We start from the raw sequence: 18,708 nt of genomic DNA on the forward strand, positions 1-18,708 counted from the left end.
AAATATACAAATGAAAATTAAAAGTTGGGATGAGCGCACATCTTAAACAAATTCTATTGCAGAAAGCGTTTTGATTGACTTTTATTCATACAGAAAAATTGAAAAAAAAATTGAACCGAAGCCAAGACACACACCGCTGACACGCCTGACGGTTTATCATATTACCTGGACAGGCAACCAATGCTTATTACGTCCCACCACTTTATCAAGTATTAGCACCTTCCTTCCTTTGTTACACTGAAAGCCAATCTTCCTTCATCTAAGGTACAGATACCTAACGCCAGGTGCCTCTATCCTGGTCACACTAAAGCCTTAACCTTAGTTCAGACTCACACCCGATTCGAAAACGCGCTAGGCTAACGAAAGTGACATGCTTTACGAAGCTGTTAAATGCATTGCCTCTGTTCATGTCATCCCGCAAAAGGCTTTGCAATTCCACACGCTCCCCCTCCTTCTGTTAATCATAACGAAATTTTAGCGCTGACACACACCCAATTCGCATATGCGAAATATGCAGCACAGCTGAAACCCGCTTTGTTGAGTTCCACATACGTAGCACAGACATGCCTTAGCCTTGACACACACCTAATTCGAATTGCTGTGCAACCTGGCTGAAACTAGCCTCAAGCGAGCTGCCATATCGCGCGTATATCCTGCACGTAGCCTTATGAATAGTGGCAGCACTGCACGTACAGACATGTTTTTTTTTTTATTATTTTGTTAGCCGTGCGTGCAGTGCCTATCTTATAAAGAGTCAGTCGAGAGCGGACGGCAACCGCCACAACAACTTGATTGAACAACTGTCAGTGCAGACAAAAGTAGCAACAATAACAACAACAACAACAGCAGCTAAAGTAACTAAACAGCAATGCCAGCGTTTAGCTAGCTACAATACAATAACAACAAGATCAACTGCAGCAGCAGAAGAAGCATCGAAAACAACAACAACAATTGTTAGACAACCAATTGGAGTCGCGAAATAAACGCAGCTTCAGTGCCGTTACTTTTGCAACGAACAGCTGTGTGAGTCAGTGTCCGTGTGCGTGTCCGTGTCCGTGTCCCAGTGTGTGGGTGTGCGTGTGCGTGTACGTGTAGCTGAGAGCAGGCAGCCGATATGCTGCTAACAGCACAAAGTTCCGTTACTTCAGACCATTATTAGCAATTATAGAAGAAGCCCACTCACAAATATATACATACATATGTATATATCTAATATATTATATATGTGTGCATACATATAGATAGATATAACACATAGTGTCCTGCGATTATATAAAACAAAAGCAAGAGCAACAACAACAACAACAGGAATTAGCCATTCATAATTTATTGATTGTGCGAGCCAATGTGTGTGCGCGCACAACTACAGTCACAACAACTAATATTTGAACAGAGTTAAACAAACGTCGCCTAGTCCTGGCATAAAAAATCAATAGACATCAGTGGCAGCAGCAGCAGCAGAAGCAGCAATAACAAGACAAGACAACAACAACAACAACGAGAGGCCACAAAACGCAGCAAAAGCAACAACAACAATAGCAATAGCAATAACGGATAATAGACGACAAACACACAAAGCGCAAAGCGCAAAGCGACCGAGCACGAGAGCGACAGCCCGAGCAGAGAGTGAGAAAGGGAGTGACAAAGACGCAGCAGGTAAGTCGACAGCAGCAGCAGCAGCAGGCAGCAGGCAGCATAATGAAGTTAAAGTTGAGCAAGTGTCATAAGAGAGAGAGAGAGAGAGAGAGAGAGAGAGTGCGAATCGGCGTGAGCGTGAATGTTCAAAAAGTGCAGTTAATTACGCGAAAACATGAACAACAGCAACAACAGGCGGGGGGCGCCAGTGTTGCTGTCCTGCAAGCGCGCACAGCAGGCGCCAGTGTTGCCGTTGTCATTGCAGACTTTCCGGCACCTAGCAGCAGCAGCAGCAGCAGCAGCAGCAGCAGCAGCAGCTTAATTTGCTTTGTTGTTGCTGGCTGCTATTATTGCTGCTGCTGCTGCTGCTGCTTTGTGTCATTAATTTGATTAAAAACAATTTTTGCTTCTGCTTGTGACGGCTGCTCATGGCACATCCTTGCCGTATTTATTGCATTATGTAAGCGGCAGCACAACACTTTTGTTGCCACTTAATTAACTTTTATTGCTCATACAGCGCCAAGCCCAGCGCGCGCTCTCTGCCTCTGCCTCTCCCATGCACACATACACGCACACACCCACATAGAGCTTGGTTTCCTTTGTGTGTGTCGCGCGCCTTGCTGCTTGGCAACTTTTTGTCTAGTTTTATGATGACTAATTGACACACACACACACAGGCACACACACACACACACACCGGCACAGGAGAGTGTGGGCAAGGGACGGCATATCGATCTTAGCTTATAATTATCGATAATTGCATGACGCTAGCAAAAATGTAATATGCAATATGTCCATGTATGTGTGCGTCTATGTGTGTGTGTGTGTGAGTGTGCAGAGAATTCAGTTCAAGGCAACGCCTCCATTGCCGCCATTGCCTGCGCACTGGCCCCGCTCCGCCTCTCTTCGCCCGCAGCCTTTACATCTTCCTGCTTGCTGACTTTTGCCTTTTGCTTCACTCTGCTTATTCTATCTCTCTCTATCTCTTCCTCTCTCTTTTTCCAGCTGACTGAGCATAATCATAAAAGGAATACCAACAACAACAACAACAAAGATGCACTCACTGCCGCTGCTGTTGCTGCTCATCGCGCTGCCGGCGCTGACGCTGACTGAGAACGCAACGCTGCCCGCTGTCGAAGCCGGCGTGCTGGGCAGTCCCAGCTTTAGTTCAAGCACAGCTGCACCGCCGCCGCAGCAGCCGCTGGCCGCTGACTACGACAACTTTACCGTTAGCACCGGCAGCGGCAACAGCAACAGCAACAGCAGCGATGCCAGCGCTGAGCAGAGCAGCAACAGCAACAACAGCAGCACTAGCAGCAGCACCAGCAGCAGCAGCAGCACCAGCAGCAGCAGCAGCGCAGCGACAGCAGTGACGACAACAACAACAACAACTAGCAGCGCTGCCGCTACGCTGGCCGCCATTGAGCAGCAGCAGCAGCAGGAGACCACGTCCAGCGTCGGCGTCGCTGTTGCAGCGCTGCCGCCCGCAGGCAATGGCAACGGCACGGCAGAGTCAGCAGCGACTGCGACTGCGACGGCGACGGCGACTGCGACTGCAGCAGCACCGCCGCACGAGATAATTGGCTCGGCCACGCCCAACAAAGGCGAGCAGGAGGCGATTTTGCGTGCCTTGGATTGGCTGAAGGAGAAACGCGCCTCGGACTATGGCTGGGGCAACGACACGCACGTGGTGATCCTGGCCAAGGAGCTCTCTGGCGGCCGGGATCCCAATGAGAGTGCCGATGCCCACCTGCAGGTGATACAGGAGCTGGAGGACATGCTCTCCGTGAAGGAGATGGAAATCGAGATCCTGGCCATGCTTGATCGCCACCATACGCTGCCCAAGCCGCTCAATCTGGACAAGCTGGCTCGGTATGTGCTCGCCCTGGGCTCTCTGTGCAAGGATCCCAAGCATTTCCATGGACACGACCTGGTGGCGACGCTGCAGCATCACGAGCCCGCCCAGGACATCGAGTTCGCCCTGACCACCCTCTCCGCCTGCAGCTCGGCGGCGCATGTGCGCAAGCGCCAAATACGCCGCCTCCTGGACATAGCCAGCGGCGTGACGGACCAGAGCGTCGATGCCATTGCGATGGTGATCCTGGCGCTGCGCTGCATCGTGACCGACCATCGCCATCGCCACCTGCAGCACTTTGTGCGCCGGCCGGCCCGCGGCCTGGCCAGCCTGCAGGATCAGCGCGGCAGCTTCGGCTCGCTGCGCAGCACAGCGCTGGCCATGCAGGCGCTCCAGGATCTGGAGTACGATCCGGCCGGCCACTGGAATCGCACGGCTGCCTCACGGTACATACTGAGCAGGCAGCGCGCCGACGGCGGCTGGAGCGAGGAGCCGCTCCAAGACGGCCAGGAGCCGGACATTGGCGTCGGCCTCACCGCCGACATCATCCTGGCCCTCGGCTGGAAGGGATTGGGCGCAGTGCGCGCACTCCAATGCGACCATGTCATACGCGAGAGCAGCGATCCCACAGGTGAGCCCAATCCAGTCACCTGGACTCCTTTACCAGCCCATACTAACATCCTTCCCGTTGTGCAGAGAATGGTGAACCAAAGCTGGCGTTGCCCTTCGGATTGAGCTCCTCGGCCGAGGAGTCCGACGCCAAGAACATCTCGTACACCTACACCCTCTGGGTGGGCTCCAATGTGACTGAGGCCTTCTCCCTCTCCCTCGTCTCGCCAAAGAACACGAGCTTCTTCAAGGCCATGACACAGGCAGCCGAAATGGATCCAAGGTTAGGACCAACTCTATTCATGGGGCTAACATGATCTGAGCCAGATCCCAAAACGCCATTTCTATAAATATGGAGTAGCATGTTTAGTCAGAAATGAACAGGATAGATAGTTCTAGTTCGAATCAATAGATCTACAATGCATTATCTACACTACCCGCATATATGTATAGCTCTCTAAACTCTCTATTGTTCCCTCTGCAGATTCATTTTTGAGGCGCGCGAGTGGCCTAATGGGCATTATGTGCACACGCTCTATGGCAAGAACGAGGAGCCGCGAGGGTAGGTCTCACTATACAATATAAGAGATAATATATAGCACTAATCCATATTTATCCCCATCCAGATATCACTATTGGCTGCTCTACAGATTGCCCGAACTACCCGATCCAAATAATACGCCTGGGAATCAGCTTATTGCGCCTGTTGGTGGGTAGCACAGACACACATATATCTATATCGGTTGTCTATATATAATAATCGATATCTCTTAACTGCCGATTAGGTGTCGATGAGCTAATGGTCGAGGATGGCGAGCATTATCTATATTGGTATAAGAAACTTTAAGCACGCGACACGATTTGCCGGCCTTAGTCCCTAAAAACTAAAGTTAAGCCACTAACTAGCAGGATACTCCAAGGATATAAAACTACAACAACAACAACAGCAGCAGCAGCAACTATAACACTTTCTGCATCTATGCATTATGTGTATAGTTCTCTATATACGTATGTATATACATATATAATATATATATATATATATATATATATATATATATATATATATATATATATATATATATATATATATATACGTATATCAAAGAAATACACGCGAGTATATATAGCATTATATGCAAGCATTATATATACATATATACATACATATAACTGAATAATAATGGCGTAATCAAAACTACATTAACCTACCCCCCGCCCCCTCACACACTTACACACACACATATATATACAGACATATGTATACAAATATGCCCTAGCTTCAAAATAAGTTTAGATCTGAACAACAGCAACAAAGATACTACAAAAATACTGCAAAATACTGAAAAAAGTAAGGCTAACGAAAAATTCCAAACGGCACACACATTTATAGATAATTCGTTTATTTATTTTTTTCAAATGCATCCAACACACACACATGCACATACACATGCAAATAATGTCAAGAAAAGCGATAGACAATTTTATTTGTCTCTCTCTGTCGCTCTTAAAGTGAGGTTAGTTAGAGCTGAGAGTTATGCGCCTGGTGCTTTATTGATGTTACATTTCAATGAAACACACACACACACACACACACTCACATACACAACATGCTTTATATGTTATCAAAAGTAAGCAAGAAAGAGAAAGCAAATGCTAATATGAGAATCGCTTAGAAGAAAGCTCAAAAACTCAAAGCGTCCGGTCAGTCCAAGCAAAGCATACATTATACAAAACACCGTAAGTAACAATAAGTGATTGAAAATCATCCCTAGACATACATATATATAAATAAATATATATACATATATATAAAAGACATATACATAACATACAACCATACAGCATATGTGTATGTGTGCATAAATATATATATAAAAAAAATACCTGCATATACATACATAAATAATATATATACATACATATATATATATAACTATATATATACGTAAAAAATAACAAACTAGTTTTATATGAAATATGAAAACAATGTCCGGATTATTATACTATATCTATATAAATATATGCATACATATATAAATATAGTATAAGTATACATATATATACACATGATATATGATATATGAATACTATATACGACAACTGAACGAAACTTCATTTAACGAATACTTTAAAGAACAACGCAACACTTAACGCTATCCATGCTCATATGCCTACCTATCCTACACATAAACTTATATATATATAAATATATGCCTAATCTATATATTCATATGCATTGCTCATTCAAGGCCAAATACCAACATCGACATAATAATCCCCGCTATTAACTAACTCATCGACATTCTATCCAATCACACATAAGGTCACACCGATTCTCTATCCTTTAAGATTCATTTGACTCTTCTTTCAAAGCTCACATAACCACAATTTATCCAGTTATAAATACCAATTCAAATCTCTAACTAATCGCAAACGAGCATAAGAAATTTAAATTTAGCGCCCAATATCCGACAGCAAGCAGTTCCGCTGGCAAAGCAGTTCAGTTGGAAAAGCAGTTAGCCTACCACCCACACAGCAAGCAGTTCATTCACCTACTCAACACAACCTCTTTCTCCCTCCCTCTCTCTAACACTTGGTTGCCCATTCATTTCGTTAGACTTGAAGAAATACAGTTAAACTTAACCTCCAAACGCAGACCTACAAACCTAAACCTAACCAAAAACAAACAAATTTTTAATTGCAGCTGTGCAACAACTAATCTAGCTAACTAAAATCTTAATGGTTTATATTATAAGCATGAAATTGAGCTTTTTAATTGTGCAAATCAAAGCAAAAACAAAAAACAAGCAGAAACAACAACAAAACGATGAAAAAAAAAAACTCAAAAATCACAATAAATTAGAAAAAGCAAAAAAAAAAAAAAACATGAGTTTGTTTTATTTTGAGTTAAGCTTTAGACAAATTTCAGAACTGGAACTGGATGTGGGGTGCATTAAGACGAAGATTTGATAACTGTTACGATTTTGTTTCTTCCAGATGTCTACCAGAAAAATAAGTCTTAAAAAATATTCCATCTTTGTTTTTTAAAACATTCCGTTTATTTCAATAGATTTTTGTTCATTCAGCGTAATTTTTAAAAGCATATAATATATAATAATAATAAACATATAATTTGTAATTGGATTTTCATTAGTTTGGAAACGCGAATCGCTTATTGAATATATGTATATATATATAAAAAAAAAAAAGTATTTATTCGAATGGAACAACAAAGATGCCTCGAAAAATCTTTGATATACACATATATGCATATATATATATATATATATATATATATATATATATATATATATATATATATATATATATATATATATATATATGTATATCTCTTTAATATGAATAAGATTTAGCTAGTATTAAAATGGGGGAGCTTGAAAAGTTGGCGTAGGAAACGGCTTAGCTATAGCGCGGCGCAATATTGAATCTTTCAAAATAGACATTTAGATAAATGGGCTATAATTGTCGCTCAGATTGGAGCTAAGCTCCAGCAATACATATACACATATACATATATATATGGATATAGAGTTTATCAACTGCTAAACATTGGCTGGCATGAAAATAGTCTTACAATCGAATTATATATATATATGTATATATGTGTATATGTATACAATGATGTATAGAAAACAAAAGCGAAAGCTTAAGCATTTCTTCTCTCTCTATCTATTTCTCTCTCTTTCTCTTTCTAAATGCTCAAAAGGCCATGTACATTATGTGTATATATATCATATATCATATATATATAAATATGTATATATATATATATACATATATAAGCAAAAATCATTTTCAATAAAGTAAATTTGAAGAGGCAACAATTCAGTTAACATTACGACACTTAGACAAACATATATATATTTTACGTATATACATATGAATATATACACATATAAATATATATTCATCAATACATACATACATATATCTATATAGAGAGAACTTCTATGTTATGCTACGATTTGAGAAAGGCCGCATAGAGCACGAAGGCAACAGAGTTACAACATCAAACACGATTGCTAGAGTGCACATGCATACATACACACATGTACATGTAGGATACTTAGTGTAGTTACAGATTATATACACATACACACACATATATATATATATATATGTAGATATATATATATGTAGATACACATACACACCCACACACAGAGATACAGATGAGACTATATAAATTGTTGCTTAGCTTTTACATTCATTTAAGCTGCATGGAATCGCATCTGGCTTAATCTAGGCTAGTATATGGACATATATCCCTATATGTCTATGTATATGTATATAGGTTTAGTATGTTATATCGTTTTTGTTCTGCTTAGCTTTACATAGTGCGGCGACTTTCTTCCATGTGACCATAAGAAACCATCTCGTGTTGCCCTGGCTAAATGTGACTGCATCATATATAGAATATATGTAGATATACATATATCCATCCATACAGCCATCGCAATTCACATGACAAAGCTCTGCTGCAGCGCATTGCGCAGCTCGTTGAGCACCATCGATCCGATCACCATCTTCTCGCAGTTGACCAGCAGCGTGAGCGCCTCGTCCGTTTGCCATTGCAGCGTGAGCAGCACGAGACTCTTGGAGCTCAGCGTTTGGCCGGCAAAGCAATGGAGCTGGTTGCTGGCCGAGCTGTACGTGTGGGCCACATTGATGCACTCGTAGACCTTTTGCTTGAGCGTCAGCAGATCGGTTAGGTCCCGCTGCACGCCGCGCAGCTCGCACTGGTGCTCGTTCATGCCGCGCAGCTTGGCGCGCTCCTCCTTGTGAAAGCTCTCGCTGATCTGCACAGAGCGCACCAGCTCGCCAACCGGCGGCTTTAGCTGCACCCGTGCACAGCCGCCGCTGGAGATGAGCTCGAAGTCAATGGCGTGCGTTGTGTCGTTGAAATCGACGCCCAGAATGCCGCTGGCCTGCTGCTCCGGCTGCAGCTGTGCGATCGGCGCAAACTCGCTGAGCTGCATGCCCGGCGGCAGCTGTTGCTGGCCCATTCGTATGTTGGTCAGCACCTGCTCGCTGCGATTCTGGAACTGCAGCTCAATGGAGCACATGGCCGCCGAATATAGATGCGGCGCACGTGTAAAGCGGTACGACAGCTGCAGCCCATGGCCGCTCACCTTGTTCAGCAGCTCCTTGTGCTTAAACTCCGTGTGCGAGGGCCCAACCAGCTCGATGCGATTGCTCGCCTGCACCGGCTGCAGTGCAGCCTGGCCGGGCAGCATGGGAGTGCCTGCAAATGGATACATGAATAGCTGAGCAAATCTCTCAAGAGAGACAGAGAGAGCAGATCTCACCTGGTGTGAGGAAGCCACCTAGCGAGGGCGTCATCACTGGGCCAATGGGTGGTATATCATCCAGATCGAGCAGCAGATCCAAATTGGTTTTAGCTGACGATTGCGACTGTGGCTCCTGCTTCTGATCGGCGGATGAAGCATTCTTTGACTGCGACTGCTGCTGCTGCTGCTCGTTGTCGCTGGCCGAGTCGCTGTCGGATTCGTCGCTGCTGCTGCCGCTGTAGAACGACGATTCGCCGCTGTCGGAGGTGCCCGAGTTGGCGACTGCGTTGTTGTTGTTGTTGTTGCCCGTTGAGGAAGCAGCGGCGGCGGCAGCGGCAGCCACAGCGAGCGGATCGATCGGGTTGCTGCTGCTGCTGCTGCTATTGTTGATGCCATCGATCAGCTGGCCACTAGCAACGGGCGCCTTGGTGGCCTTGCTTTGTGCTTGGACCCGAGCGGCCTTCGCCGGCTGCGTTGCCCCCTGCTCCGGCTCGCTGTCGCTGCCGGAGGAGGCGTCGCTGCCAGAGGAGCCGCTGCTGCCGCTGCTGCTGCCACTGGTGCCAGTGTATGCGGATGACTTCTCTGATTCGGATAGGAAGCCCTTGTCGCCCGTCCCCTTGGCAGCGCCCTGCGACGAGGATTTGCTGCGCGCCGGACTCTCGCCGGGCAGCTTCTCATGCATATAGCCAGCGATGTTGCGCACACTCGAATCGGGCGCCACAGCGGGGAAGGGAGGCAGCTCCTTGTAGCCCGTTGCCTGCATATTCAAGTAGTGAGAGAGCGAGCCCAGCTGATAGAGATTGCCATCGCGATACTTGCTCTCAGGCACAGGGGCCGGCTTCGCGGCCAGGAATATCTCCCGTGCATGCTGGGAGAGCACGGTGCTGCCGCCGCTGGCGGGGAAGATGAACTGGCGCAAGAAGCGCGCGCGATCGCGCACATCGTAGTTGGTGTCGTAGCGGGCCAGCGTAAAGACGTACTGGCACAGCAACGAGGTCTGCTCCGGATTGGTGAGATACAGTTTGACGCCCAGATTGAGCACCTGCAGCTTGACCACATCCTGCTCGTCCACAAACGATTTGGCCATCTTGCGCAGCACATCGGGCGCTATCAACGGCACCTTCTCATTGTATTCGCCAATTAGCCAGATGATGGCTGCCCGGGCGGCTGCCACATTGATGTAGTCAATCAACTTGGCCATCTGGGTGATAATCTCATAGTGCTCCGCGGCCTTGCTCTGCAGCAGCTTCTTGATGACCACCACACTCTCGGCGACCACGTGCTCTAATTTGAGATTCGAGTAGAGTTAAGATTTAGGAGTTAAGCATTCGAATACATGTATATATATTGAATCATCTCTAACTCACCATCGTGATTCGACAGCAGATGGACGAGGCCGCTCAGGCAGGTCTCGGTGACAGCCTTGATGCTCGCCGCACAGCGTCCGATGGCCTGAATGGTGGCCGCCACAAAGGGCCGATCATTGCTGGAGATGTAGGTTTGGAATTCGCGCAAGATGAGCGATATGCTCGAGGCAGACGCCAGATTGGTGAGTATGTCCAGTTTGAGTAGTTTGAGGTGCGTTGGGTCGCTGGTGCGCACAAAGAACGATTTCAGATGCGGCTCGAAGATCGCTTTGCGACGCGCCGACATCGACGCAATGCAATTGAGCACCACGCTCTGCACCTCCTTGTGCGATCGCAATAGACGGATGAGTGCCTTGGCTATCAGCTGCACCTCGTTGCGGGGCGCCACATGGTGATACAGCTGGGCGACGGCCATCACAACGGAGGCGTTGCGCGACTGCAGCAGCGGCTTGGTCTGGCGCAACAGCAGCCGATGGTCGAGATCGATGTGGTAGCCGTTGTTGCTGCTGCTGTTGCTGCAGTTGTTGTCGTTGTCTTTCTCCTTATCCTTAACCTTGTCCTTGTCCTTGCCATTGTTGTTGTTGTTGTTGCTGCTGCTTGACTTGCTGGACTTGGCTTTGGTCTGGCCTGGTGCCTCGTCCTCGCTGCTGGCCTCCTCATCGCTGCTGGAACTTGAGGATTCGTCATAGAATCGCTCATTGGCCGGCGCATCGGCATCGAGGGATTCGCCCTGGCCGTGCTCCTCGTCCGCATTGGGATCTACAAACTGTGTGCGCGCATAGCGAGTCAGCATATTGATGATGATCACCTGACCCCATTCATCCACGTCGACAAGCAGATTGCACAGCTTGCGGTAGTTTTTGTGTATCAGATCCACGCGTTCCGGACAAACCTGAATCAGAATCAAATAAAAGAAACCCTCATCAATGGCATGACAATATTCGAATAGCATATCGAAGCCTCTACCTCATCGAAGGCCATCACTGCGGAGCCCACTACCAGGGTGGTGCGATCTGAGAGCAGTTTCTCAATCACCGTGACCAGCTCATCCTTTTGGTCAGCATCCAGCGAATAGAGCTTGGGTATGGCATGCGCCGCCGTCTTGCGCACATAGGGACTGAGATCCGCGGCGCTGTCGCGGATTGCCAGCATTACGATGGGCACAATCATGCTGACCCGTATGGAAGAGAGCACACGCAAGGCGGACGCACGTATTAACTGATTGGGATCTTTGAGTGCACGCTGAAATGTCGATATGGAGAGCAGCGCCAAATCCTGTTGCTCCTCCGCATAGCGCACCAAGTACACATACACCAGCTTCTTTACCTCAATGTTCTTGGAGACAACATTCTTGACGACAGCCGGGAACAGATCGCTGGCATCTCGGCCCCGCGCAATCATGCCAATGATGCGCTTCATCGCCTCCAGCTTAAGGCCATCCTTATTGCTATCAAGCATCTGCTTGAGATCGTCGTGTTTACGGCCATCGCTTTGGAAGAAGGCTGCACCGCTGGCCGGATCCGCTCCGAACTCCACGTCCAGCCCCATTTGGGGTCGTTCGCCATAGGCAGCCACCGAAAACGGATTGCTGGCCGAGTTCTGTTGCATCTTGCTGGGGGGTTTCCCAATTCAATTGTTGTTGCAAATATTGTTTTACTTTGTGCAGTGAGTGTTTGTTCTGTATTGTGTATTGTGTGTGTGTGAGTGAGAGCGTGCAAAAAGAGGTGAAAGCTTTTTGTCGGAAACCTTCTGGCACTTTGCTACACTCCAGTTGACAACGCACGGCGAATTCGTTTATAACAATTGCCAATACTCTGACATATCTGACGTACACTGGACACACTTGCACTGCAAAATTTGTTTTACTACTCGATAGGCAAGTGTCCACGAGTACAATAACACTATCGATGGCAATAATCGATTGAATGCATTGTTTACTATTGCAAAAATAATCAATACATTTGTTAATCGAAAAGAGTGAATGCGAAAATGCATTATTGCCATGTATCGATGAGCGTGTTCAATACATATTGAAAATGCATATTGAGTAAACAGAAACACATCTTTTTGTTTGCCATAGCAATTTCATTGAAATATGTCAAGCCATTTATTTAGCTTTACTATCATAGAATCAGTATATAATTCCATAAAAGCAATATTTTATTTTTCAATACACTTGAAATTTTGAAAAATATTTTACCGCACTTTTTTCAAGAAAATTACTTCATTGAAATCTTCATTCAATTGCACTGCGAATGCAAACAGGTCGGTTCCTGTAACGCTGGCAGTGAGAACGACTTGCGGTAGCTGTCCCGTTTATGGCTATCGTACGCTTACCGATAGCTGTATCGATACAAGCTGAACAACAACAACAGCCGCCGTGTGGTAGCTAAGACAGATCAAACTAAACGCGAGAGCCGCAATCACGTTAATTAATGGCCAAGCAAAATTGAAAAAGGAGAAAGAAACAAGAACGGCAAGCGAGATGAACTTTCCGCTAGCTAATTCCAATAAAGATACGTTGCGAGCGGCATGCAAGAAGTGCGGCTACGCGGGTCACCTGACCTACCAATGCCGCAATTTTCTCAAGGTAAGCAAAAGCCGCTATGCACTGGCAAAATGGCAAGTAGACAAGGCCAGAGCATAACAAATTCCGCCCATCGCCTAGGTTGATCCCAACAAGGAGATACTGCTCGATGTGGAAAGCACCAGCTCTGACTCGGAGCTCGATTATTTAACGCCGTTGACCGAGCTGCGGGCCCAGGAGCTGAAAGCCGAGGGCGACATTGAACCAGTTGCAGCAGAGGCAACCAAGCCAGATAAGAAAAACAGCAGTAGCAGCGGCGGCAACAAACACACCAGCAGTAGCAAACGCAGCAGCAGCAGCAAAACAGTCGCATCGAAACACTCGAAAGCGGAACGGCACAAGAAACGCAAGAGAAAGAGCAAGAAGCACAAGGACTCAAAGATTAAAGCTAACAGTAAATCATCAGATGTGTCTAAAAAGCAGAAGAAGCAACGCACCAGCAAAAAATCGAAGCGTCGTCGAGCTGCCAGCACCAGCAGCAGCAACTCCTCCAGCACCTCATCAACCTCATCGTCGGACAGCGAATCGACAAGCGATTCATCCAGCGACACGGAATCGGATTCCAGCGACAACGAAGAGTCCAGCACCAGCGAATCGGACGAGTATGGGCGTAAAAAGAAACGCCAGGGCAAATACAAACGGAAAGCTGAAACAACAGCGCTGCGTCGCAAAAAATCCAAGTCCAAGCGCAAGAGGCATCGCACTAGCGCCAATGCCGGAGCCGGCACTGGCGGCGCTGGCAGTGCAGCAGGCGCCAGCAGTTACCTCAGCAGTCTAAGCGATAGCAGCACCTACTAGCTAGCAATGACTACCCAAAGCACTTGCAATGGCATTTAGTTAAAAAGGCAAAACAAATGAAACGAAGCGAGAAATTGAGAAATGAGAAATTAGAGCAACTTAGGCTAGAGTTATTAGTACCATATTACATGGATGAATCTGTGAAGCCAATTTAGTTATCCTGCGCTTCCTCAACCAAAAGCAGACCTTCCAATCCACACGCCCACTCACACAAACACACATACACCTACATCCTCTCACACACAGACACAGACAGGCATGAAGACACATTTGAACTCGTGTTAGTTTTTAGTTGACAATCCTCTCCTGAATGAGTCATTTTTGATTTGCAAATATAACAAATTAGTTTGTACAAATTTGTTCAATAATACATCAATTTATATACATACATATACATAAGTATGTTGTTTACTGTTAATCTGTGTGGGCGCTGCTGCTTATCCAGACGTGCATGTATGTATGTATGTAGCTACGATTGGATAATTGTCGAGATCTGTCTAAATGGTAAGGTAAGTAATTCTGGTACGATGTTTTGGATACCCAACTGAGGCTACATTGCTCTTCATCTGCAGCTACGATTAGCTACATACATACATACATATATTAAGTTGTTTGCAAGTATATTTAAGGATGAACGTCATACATGCTCACGAATAACAGTAAGCACGCATAGTTGCATTTTGCAATTATGCAAAGCAAAGCATGGCAATTGTGACGTCATGCGCACGCGCTACCTTCCCTTACTTTGAATAACCCGAGTGATAGACTTGTCTTACGATTGTATTGTCAGCCAGATTTATTTATTGGGAGCTTAGGACTGTTAGCGGCAACTACTATAATTATTTACAATTCAACTTATAATCCAGTCGTCGACTAGACCTCGTACCGAACGGTTGTGTTATCGCAGAGTTCAGTTCACAGCTTATCAGTTTTTCAAGCGCCTATCTTCTATTTTTGCACTAATTCTTTGTCTTTCAATATACACAGAAGCATATAAGCATAAAGTAAGTCAAATACACAGTTATGCCCAACGGGCATTATAGCCAAGGGGCGAATCGCTTTGCAATGCTAAGCGATAGCCCCAAAACCAAAAGAAAAAAACCGACACCACTTGCAGAAGCTTTCCCAGAACTCCCAACTCCTAATTTACCAAATCCAAAATTCATTATTATGTCAGCCACCGACACTAAAAACCCTATCTCCACATACTCCTGTTTCGCCGTTGAACGTGCAATTAAACTCATCAGCAAAAACATATTAAAAATTAACGAAATGCGTGACGGAAATCTTCTACTATTCGTAGAGAACGCAACAGTAGCTGAAAAATTCATTGCTTCCAAAGAGCTCCATGGTATTTGCCAAATATCTTGTGAATATCACAAAAATCTTAATTACTGTAAAGGAACAGTATATGCCCCATTCCTTAACAACGTCACAAATGATGAAATACTCAAAGAACTTAAATCTCAAGGAGTTGTCGATGTATATAAATACACCAAACTCATAGATGGCAAAACCATCCCGTCTGGCGTAGTGCAGCTCACCTTCAACTTGTATAATCTTCCCCCAAAAATGCAAATTTCATGGCACGTTGTAAAGGTCAAACAATATATACCTAACCCAATGCGATGCAAAAATTGCCAAATTATTGGCCACACAGCAAAGTATTGCAAAGCAACAGCGGCTTGCGACCCATGTGGTCTACCAGTTCACAAACCTACTCAGTGCACGCGCACTTTCTGCGTGAATTGTAATGGAGAGCATGCAGCTAGCAGCAAAGACTGTCCAAAATTTAAAGAAGCGCAAGAAATAATCAAAATAAAAACCACAGACAAATGCACCATGTACGAAGCCAAAACGAAATATTACAAACAACGCACACAGACACCGACAAATACGAAAAAAACATTTTCAGAAATAGCCGCTAAATTAACACCGCAAAAAGAAAACGAGACAAAAATCTTACCATCCACCTCCAATAAAGAAAATAATTCTAAAGACAAATCAAAAACTAGAAGCACACCCGAAAACCCCTTTGACTTCACAAACACAAAATATACAAAAGAAACGCCGGAACATAGCATAAGCAAACCAAATAAACAAACACTCAACACAACGAAACGCTCAAATCACAAAGACAAGATTATCTCAAGCGACTCAGAAACAGACATAGACATCACTTACTTAAGAAATAAATACAAGACGAACAACCAAAATCACCCAACGCTCTCTGATACGGATAGTATCATAGAGGACGTTGAGTTATAATAAAACCTCTCAAAGCTCTCAAAGCTCGCTCTCTCTCTCGGTCTCTGCGAAAGCCTATAATGATTTACTGCATTAAAGCGCAACTTCGCTAAACCGAGAGGGAGTACGTGCAAGAGAGAGATTATAAAACTAACACAAAAATCAAAACAAAACGGATTAACACAAAGCATAACATAATGACTCTAAAAATATTACAATGGAACATAAATGGATATAAGCACAATTACAATAATCTCTCTCTCTTAATAAAAAACCAAAACCCACATATCATAGCTCTACAAGAAACCCATTTGACCGATCCCAGCTCAAAAATTCCCATACCAAACCAATTCTCGTTTTATCAGAAAAATGATACTAATCCATCGGCTCCTAAAGCCAACAGAGGAGTAGCTTTCCTAATATCAAAAAATATACAACACAAAATAGTAGATCACCGGTCTAACATTTTAGCAATATGTGCCGAAATTCAAGCTAAATTACCATTTGTAATTATTAATATTTACCTTTCCCCTACGGACAAGTTCACAGAACAAGACCTTCATAACCTGACAGACAGTTTTAATAAGCCAGTATTACTGCTAGGTGACTTTAACTCCTGGCATTCTCTTTGGGGATCACCCTCAAACAACCCAAGAGGTAAAACTATTGCAAATTTTGTTCTCAACAGTAATCTAATAGCTCTAAACAAAGGAGACCCCACACACTACTCCACTCATAACACATTCACACACGTTGACCTAGCCTTCTGTACGCCACCAGTTAACCTTAACGCCACCTGGGCTATAGATAAAGATCTATACGGAAGCGACCACTACCCAATATACATACAAATCTTTCCCACAGCAAATACAAAATTCTATAAAACACATAGATATAAACTTCACTCAGCGAACTGGGAATTATTCCAGGAAAATATAGACGAACTAATACCAGGACTAACTATAACACACAATACTAATCAAACAGCCGCTAAATTCCTTAAAATAGTGAAGACATCTGCTAATAAATCAATACCCACATCCAATCCCAACAGAAAGAAAATTAATCACATATACTGGTGGAACCCAGAACTTGAAAAATTAAAAAAGAAAAAATAAAATGTTTAAATAATTTAAGAAAACACCTAAGCACAGAAAACATGCTAATCTACAAAAAAGCGAACGCAAAGTTTAAATATACGGCCAAAATAGCCCAAAGAATAAGCTTTGCTAAATTTACAGAAGATATAAGCCCTAACACAACAACTAAAGTACTCTGGGACAAAGTTCACAAGCTCTCGGGGATACATAAAATTACCCACATTCATTCCATACAAACAGAAACAGGAAACTCATGCGATCCGGAAAAAATAACCGAAGCATTCTGCAAAACCTGGTCAAATTATTCAGACAACTCAAATTTCTCACACACCTTCAATAATAAAAAACAACAGCACATAGCCCAAACAACCATCACATACACTCCAAGAAATAGAGCTAAAATCATTGAAAAACCTATAACACTTTTAGAATTGCAATCCTGCCTAGATACCCTTAAAGGATCTACTCCCGGACAGGACAATATCACTTATCAAATAATTAAAAAGCTTCCCTCATCTGCAATAAACAAACTCTTAGAGCTTTATAATATAATACTTGACACCAGCAATATCCCTCAACAATGGAAAATTGCAACAATAATACCTATAAACAAACCAAATAAACCAAAGCACTTACTCAACAGTTATCGTCCAATATCACTGCTCCCTTGTATTTCCAAAATCCTAGAAAAAATCATATCAAAAAGAATTATGTGGATGCTCAACCAAGAGAACCTCCTATCACCTAACCAATATGCATACAAACAAAACAGGTCGACCATGGACCCCTTACTTATAATAGATAACTTTATTTGTAATAGCTTAGCCACAAAAAACCACATATCGGTGCTCTCAATCGATATGGAAAAAGCTTTTGACAGGGTGGGAGCTCATTGCATCATACAGCAACTATATGATTGGAAATTTGGTCCAAAAATTGTCAATTACATTCGTAGCTACCTAAACAACCGTAAAATACGAGTTAAAGCCAATAACACATTATCTAATGTAATGGGCTTAAAAAACGGCATCCCACAAGGTTCTCCACTTTCAGTCACACTTTTTCTCATCGCTTTTAATAAATTAAATCACTTGATAAACCAAAATTCATTTTTCAAACACACTATGTACGCAGACGACCTTTGCCTCTTTTTCAATCCAAGCCCCGGCTATAACACGCAAATAAATAATTTATT

The 18,708-nt window shown here is 44.1% G+C and overlaps 3 protein-coding genes across 3 annotated transcripts; 2 read left to right on the forward strand and 1 right to left on the reverse strand.

The window, feature by feature from the left end:
• Positions 1-702: 702 nt before the first annotated feature.
• Positions 703-5,345, forward strand: LOC108619241 (uncharacterized protein CG3556). Its single transcript, XM_018015744.2, has 6 exons — positions 703-1,656; positions 2,641-4,121; positions 4,187-4,382; positions 4,584-4,661; positions 4,726-4,808; positions 4,885-5,345. Exons 2-6 carry the CDS (start codon positions 2,690-2,692, stop codon positions 4,944-4,946), a joined length of 1,851 nt encoding a protein of 616 aa, XP_017871233.1. The 5' UTR covers positions 703-1,656; positions 2,641-2,689; the 3' UTR covers positions 4,947-5,345.
• A 178-nt stretch (positions 5,346-5,523) lies between these two features.
• Positions 5,524-12,694, reverse strand: rb (adaptor related protein complex 3 subunit ruby). Its single transcript, XM_018015685.2, has 4 exons — positions 11,748-12,694; positions 10,782-11,673; positions 9,433-10,698; positions 5,524-9,368 (listed from the first exon to the last, which is right to left on the reverse strand). The coding sequence occupies exons 1-4, from the start codon at positions 12,387-12,389 to the stop codon at positions 8,584-8,586; spliced, it is 3,585 nt and encodes a 1,194-aa protein (XP_017871174.1). The 5' UTR covers positions 12,390-12,694; the 3' UTR covers positions 5,524-8,583.
• Positions 12,695-12,929: 235 nt separating this feature from the next.
• Positions 12,930-14,565, forward strand: LOC108619271 (uncharacterized). Its single transcript, XM_018015786.2, has 2 exons — positions 12,930-13,371; positions 13,450-14,565. The coding sequence occupies exons 1-2, from the start codon at positions 13,267-13,269 to the stop codon at positions 14,164-14,166; spliced, it is 822 nt and encodes a 273-aa protein (XP_017871275.1). The 5' UTR covers positions 12,930-13,266; the 3' UTR covers positions 14,167-14,565.
• Positions 14,566-18,708: the final 4,143 nt, after the last annotated feature.

Source organism: Drosophila arizonae, chromosome X (assembly GCF_054131065.1).
Source record: "Drosophila arizonae isolate 15081-1271.41 chromosome X, UAZ_ARI_1.0, whole genome shotgun sequence".
In the NCBI taxonomy this organism is placed as follows: domain Eukaryota; kingdom Metazoa; phylum Arthropoda; class Insecta; order Diptera; family Drosophilidae; genus Drosophila; species Drosophila arizonae.

Excerpts from the sequence above, each read along its gene's own strand:
- LOC108619241 (XM_018015744.2), top strand. The coding sequence starts at position 2,690 with ATGCACTCACTGCCGCTGCTGTTGCTGCTCATCGCGCTGCCGGCGCTG. Across the intron at positions 4,122-4,186 it reads CGAGAGCAGCGATCCCACAG|AGAATGGTGAACCAAAGCTG; the intron begins GTGAGCCCAATC and ends CCCGTTGTGCAG. Across the intron at positions 4,383-4,583 it reads GCAGCCGAAATGGATCCAAG|ATTCATTTTTGAGGCGCGCG; the intron begins GTTAGGACCAAC and ends TTCCCTCTGCAG.
- rb (XM_018015685.2), bottom strand. The coding sequence starts at position 12,389 with ATGCAACAGAACTCGGCCAGCAATCCGTTTTCGGTGGCTGCCTATGGC. Across the intron at positions 11,674-11,747 it reads CAGTGATGGCCTTCGATGAG|GTTTGTCCGGAACGCGTGGA; the intron begins GTAGAGGCTTCG and ends ATTCTGATTCAG. Across the intron at positions 10,699-10,781 it reads TCTGCTGTCGAATCACGATG|AGCACGTGGTCGCCGAGAGT; the intron begins GTGAGTTAGAGA and ends ATCTCAAATTAG.
- LOC108619271 (XM_018015786.2), top strand. The coding sequence starts at position 13,267 with ATGAACTTTCCGCTAGCTAATTCCAATAAAGATACGTTGCGAGCGGCA. Across the intron at positions 13,372-13,449 it reads AATGCCGCAATTTTCTCAAG|GTTGATCCCAACAAGGAGAT; the intron begins GTAAGCAAAAGC and ends CCCATCGCCTAG.